The 6,148-nt window shown below is 37.3% G+C and overlaps 1 protein-coding gene across 1 annotated transcript; it reads right to left on the bottom strand.

The window, feature by feature from the left end:
- Positions 1-212: 212 nt before the first annotated feature.
- On the bottom strand, positions 213-4,974 carry ccr10 (chemokine (C-C motif) receptor 10). Its single transcript, XM_028029474.1, has 2 exons — positions 4,779-4,974; positions 213-1,989 (listed from the first exon to the last, which is right to left on the bottom strand). Exons 1-2 carry the CDS (start codon positions 4,957-4,959, stop codon positions 836-838), a joined length of 1,335 nt encoding a protein of 444 aa, XP_027885275.1. The 5' UTR covers positions 4,960-4,974; the 3' UTR covers positions 213-835.
- Positions 4,975-6,148: the final 1,174 nt, after the last annotated feature.

Below are 6,148 nucleotides of genomic sequence, written 5' to 3'. Positions count from 1 at the left end.
TATGAGAAAGTTGATTAGATTGCATATTAAGACAACTGCTGTAAATTTAGATAGAGTCTGACTTTGAACCACAATATATGACTTTGACTGCACCAAGTCAAAATGGCCAAGATTACAATGAATTTGCTGAAAAGTCCGAATGTTTATTTTCAGGTGAATATTTATTATCCTCCAGAGAGAATGATAAAAAAAAAAACAGACAACAAAGAAGAGGCAATATATCACTGGTTTATTTGAATTTCAACAACAAGTCATTTAATGGTTCTTCATAGAAAACAGAACAAGCTTTGTACAGCAACAATAAATGATGTATTATGCAATAAGTTACAAAAATTGAAAGCAAAACAAAAAAATATGAAAATATTTACATGTTTAACAAATCACAAGGCCGCGGTGAATTTCTTTACAATAAAGTGAGACGTTATTTTCTAATAGTTGGGTATTAATATGTAAGCTGTATAAAAGTTGTGTATGAAAATTAAATGCTGCTCCTCCTTTTTTAGCTTTGACCAACAACAATTAACATCTGTTCATGCTGAGTGGAAAAATCTGTACAATTTATTACTTCAGTAATATTCAGCATTTAAAAGAACAGTAGTTTTTATCAGAAGCTCCTTGACACATGAGACTGGAGTTTGGAAGATCTAAAAGCGACTGATAGGATCTGCTTTGTTGTGAAGAGTCATCTTTCTCAATCAGCTGCAGATGCTGCTGGAAACCAGTACAGAAATTGAGGAGAGGGTCTAATGACGTTTAAACTGATTTCTAATGTCCGTTTATTATACTAAATGACATATTTAAAGCAAAGACACTTATGTTCTACGTATTTTCAAGATTATTCGCTTGTTGGAAACTGAAACTTGAGAGGGTTTAATCCATCACTACTGGAGTAATTGTGATCAGGTGATGTTGGGGAGACAACTGAGAGCACAGTGAGACCACGAGAAGAGGCAGAGTTGGATGTGGAGTGGATACTGTGCAGCTTCAGCTGCAGTCCACATGGACAGCCAGAGTCATGCATGAGCTGCAGCACGTCTTTGCGAAAACGTACGCCAACCAGTGCATACAGGATGGGGTTGAGGCAACAGCGTGCGTATGCAAGAGTGCAGGTGATGTACTCCCCCATCAGAGCGCAGAACTGCCCCGCTATTTTCCGAGACAAAACCACCGTGTATGGAAGCTGGAAGATCAGGAAAACCAGCACCAGGGCAACCATGAGCTTTAGCGTGCGCTGCCGGTGCCACTGCTTCCCACGGCGATGCACGTGGCCTTCCCACAGAACCACACCTATGGAAGTGTAGCATATCACCATGGTGATAAGAGACACACAAAAGACAGCAATGATGGCTCCATTGGTGACCATCTTGACATGCCCACTCTTTTGCATGACACAGTGTGCCTCTTCACCAAACTCAGAAACCCGAGAGTAGAGGATTTCAGGCAAGCTCAAGAGAATGGCAATGATCCAGACAACTACAGCAGCAACTTTCCCTGCCATTAGTATCTGGCTGCGCAGTCGTAGCATCTGTTGGGCTCGTGCCACAACCATGTAGCGGTCAACGCTGATGCAGCCGAGCAGCAGCAGTCCACTGTATGTATTGATGGCATAGCATGCACGCATCACTTTGCAGAGGGCATCTGGGAAAATCCAACCCCAGTTAGTGTAGGATGCCTGCAAAGGGAGAGTGAGGAGCAGGAGGAGATCAGCCAGCGCTAGGTGGAAGAGAAACACATCAGTCATGGAACGAAGCCGGAGGCGTCGATAGAGAGCAAAGGTGGCGATCACCAGACAGTTTCCCAAAACTCCCACGAAGAAAATCAAGCAAAAAGCACATGTCTGGAACATTGGGATGACATACTTCTCGTTTTCAGTGGCCTCGCAAAAGTCAGCTTCATAGTCAGATGTGATATTGCTGACGTTTAAGTTATCCAAACAGTCAAAAAGATCACTGTCGCTGAGATTTTCACAATGGGAGTAGTCCATTGTCCCTGTGGGGAAACAGAAAGAAAACATGTAAATTCTTCATGCAGTGAAGTTTGGTGACTAAAACACAATCACATCCTTAACTGAAAACTCAAAGTTAAAGAAACATATCGTCTAAACAGAGTACATTCAATTGTTTATCCTATAATAGTTCTTTCAGCTATTTAATTAGTAGAACTCGAATTTTAAAAAATATGATTAAGTGGAACTATTTCAAAATTTTGTCTGTAAGTGGTAAAGCTAAGCTGAACCCCAGAACCTCCTACACATTAAACTAATAGCTTTTTGATCAGCCAATGGTGAATATTGTGAGTCATTTCAGATTTGTGCAAAATGCCAAGCCACAGCTAGTGTGCGTGAGGACGTACTATTGTTCTATCGCACGACAAGTTCCAATTTACATGAAGCCTGGATTCATTTTGAGAAGAGTTCTGCCCACTATGTCAAGAGATCAGGAAATACAAGCTGGTACAAGCAGACTAAAAGTCAAGGAGCTGCAGCTCTGCTCTTCAGTTTGAGTAAGCAGCAGAGACACTTTAGTCATACCGAAGCGCGTTGCGTGACACTGGCATCAGGTCGTTGGCAGAGGGGAAATCGTGGGTAGCTAGACGGTCGACAGATCAGTCAGTGTCGCGTGCTAAGAGCCTTTATAGGCAGTTTTCACAATCACTTTTTTTTCATTTCATGTTTCACTATGCCACTCTGCTAGCAATGAGGCAGATAACAGTGTTAAATTGTCCTCTTTACTTTTAGGAATAAATTTCATTACTAAGAGATCAAGTCTGTGTTATGGAGGTTTTCTGAAAAGGTAAGTGGAACATTTCTTTCTGGATCGATTTGTGTCTGGTAATGGTGTTATCTGCTAGAAATTATTTCTAAGGTTTCTTATATCATCAGAAATAAGTTAAATGTTACGTTGAAATTAATTCAATTTCAATGTAACTTACAGAATAACAAGTTCTGCTTCTAAAAGTCGGAAATGAGTGGAAAACAGCAGTTGTGTTGTAAATTAAAAAGAGGAAAAAAAATAATATTTGTGTACAGGTTGAAGACTAATAAAAATGGTCAAAAGGAGACAATGAATCTGAATTATATGTCTTCCAAAACCATCAAATGCAAACTTTTTGTCACATCCGCAATTCAAAGTGGTAACTTTATGTAATTAACTTGATGTAATTAAAAAAAAATTCTGAAATGAATTTGGCAAATCTCGCAAGTCATTCTCAAATACGCAGTCCGAATACTCAAATAAAATAGCAACATAGCATATCAGGGGTTTTCCATCCAATCTACACTCCAACTTTTAATGCGCCGACAACGTACATGAAAGTATGTTGTCATACGACAACGTACAAGAATGACAAATTGAAATTTGTCATTCTTGAAAAACTAAAATTTACCGAAAGAACCCATTTCATATTTTTGTTCATTTATTTAAGTGATAACACTTTATGTTGCATGCCACCAAATCTCCTAACTCTCCCGCTCTGAGTCATCAGCTTCTTCACTTTGCTTTTGATGTTTTCCAGATTTTAGCGTATTTCTCAGTTGGTACTAAATCTACTCCAAAGATAAGTCAAGTGGCATTTTTTTTTTAACATGTGCACAGAAATACTAACTAAATTTTAAAATTGAAATATTTAAATCTACATTTAAAAAGTTGCTGCGTTTACAGTATAAGATAGCTAGATGAATCAGGTCTGTGTTTAATAGACCACATACAGTATTTGTTGGAAGAAATCTTGTTCATCTCTTCCAGCTTTCCAAAATAATCATGAAATCAAATTTAACTTCTTAACTTTTATCTTAATTAAATCGAACAAACCTAGAATTTTGCACAATTTTATTTTACTTAAAAGCAATAAAATAGTTTTCTTTAATTTTTGAAAATACAAAGCTAAAGAAAAAAAATGACATTAATAATATTATGTGTTTTACACATTAAAGCTCTGGCTTTAGAAATGTACAGTCTGGATTTGGAATCGTTTTAAATTTTTTACTAATGATTGTTGGTGGGTTCTTTAATTAGCGGCCTGATGTTACGCACTTCACTATAAAATATTCAACAAAGCATAGCAATATCAGGAAAACCAGCATCTTTTAAATAAGGCTGAAAGTGAGATTGTCCCCCACTGACTAAGGGATGTCGCCAAGTTTGAGTGGGCTGCAGTTATTATTTCAGTCATTTTTTCACGGCTGTGTGTAACAAGTGTGTCATGTTTCTGTTCAGGAATGCCACCACAACTTCTTTGATTTCTGACTTTTTTGCTTTTTAAGAAAAATATCAATATCTCAGATTTCCTTCTGAATTGCATGCACATAGCATTTTTAATGAGAAGAGAAATGGGAACATAAAAAACAAAACAAAAAAAAAAATCACGAGTCAGTCATGTGTGAGCTAAGATTGTGATGAACCACAATCAGACATCCTGAAAGTTTAAGTTTGGTGGATTTATAGAGGTAGTAAAACTAGTAAATGTTTCATTTAAATTAAGTGCTGGGGCTCAACATATTATGCAGGTTGATAAATAGTAATTAAATAAAGTATAACAGTCAATTTAATTAATCTTTGGGACTCTGGAAGGTTATTGGGGGGGATCTATTTTAGAATATTACATCAAAGACCATTTAGATTACAAATGCAAATACATTTAACTGCTATCCAATATCTTGGTAGAAAGATATTACTTTAGTAAATCCAACATTTTCCTTTGGTCTCTATAAGTATTTCCGTGTATAAAAGCAATCATTTTCAATTTACATTAAAACTTCCACTTTCCAAAACTGAACGTACCTGTGATGTTTGAGCTGTTGAGCATGTCCCAGGTTGTTTTCCTGTTCCTGCACCAAGAGCTCTGAGGAGCTTGCACTCTTATAAACAATCCTGTGGGCTTAACCTCAGCTACCACGAGCCAATAAAACCAGCTCTCTGTTTTGTTGACCTTCGTATACCCCTGTATCGACGATGCCAACATGCAAAAGTCCTGCCTTCTTTTTTGATGACAGTTTACATCTATGTCACATGCCTCAGACTGACTGTGTGTTGCAATTTCTCAGTTTTATACCAAAAGAAAAACTGTTTCACAAGCATCTTGGTGTGCAAAATAATGTTGAAAGTTATTATATTTTGTAATGTCAAGTCAAACACTCTTGTAAAGGTATCTTTAGCAGGAAATACTAGAATAAAAGTGAAAACTGTCAGTTATAGACCTACAAAACCACAATTGGATGTAACTGACTGGTATAAAACCAGTCTGTAACCTCGACTTTGCTTCAGTTGTGGTCATACGGTTGTTTTTCAGTTATCCCTTTTTTATTAACTTATCAATTCTGTTTTTTAAAACTGCAAAAAATTTGTACTTTAATAAAATTAAAAAAAACATATTTTAGTCATTTGTTTGCAGAAGCAAATTGTCTATTTTGTATTTGGGATTTGTGTATTTGCCAGATCTAACCCATTTAATTATTTTTAAAATAGGACATTTTGCAAGTGTTTTCTGTCCATAATCTTATGTTGTGAACTCACAGATTGCTTCTCAATGCAACAACTAATGCAGTTTCTGAGTGGGAAAACAGCATAAAGTAAATGCAGTCCACTCTGTGGGGTGTGCCCACTGACACTGAGCTTGAGAAAACTCAGTATAAAGATGATTTACTAAAGTTCATGCAATAAGTTCAGCTGGTGGACAAAAGGTGCCACCACACTGGGTGTGACTGCTAACTTGGACATGACCTGGTTCATAACCTCTCCCTCACTTCGGTTATGATCGTTAGGGAGTCGACCCTCTTTCACCTTTAAAGGCTTCTCATGCCTTTGTGTGACCTTTGTACACAAACTGCTTGGACCTCAAGTTCACACTCCTATTCATAGCATTAAGGTGAACAACTGCCTTCCATAACTAGATAAGAAGTCTCCACGACAGCCTCTTAGTATGAAATTATATGCCAATGTTTTACACAGTTTACCAAAAAAGGAAAAATGAACTGAAGAACCGGAAAAGCATGAAGTGGTTTCTCACAAAAATGTGAGTAAATTTTTGGTCTCCTTGCTGCCCTTAAGAGATGAATAATCTACACTGGAAAAACAGTGACACCATTATCTGACTGGACAAATCGTCACTTTCAACACACAGAGCCCACGCAAGCACACAAATCTGGACTGCA

The sequence above is a fragment of the Xiphophorus couchianus genome, chromosome 10 (assembly GCF_001444195.1).
Source record: "Xiphophorus couchianus chromosome 10, X_couchianus-1.0, whole genome shotgun sequence".
Lineage (NCBI taxonomy): Eukaryota > Metazoa > Chordata > Actinopteri > Cyprinodontiformes > Poeciliidae > Xiphophorus > Xiphophorus couchianus.
This window is presented reverse-complemented; position numbering and strand designations above follow the sequence as displayed.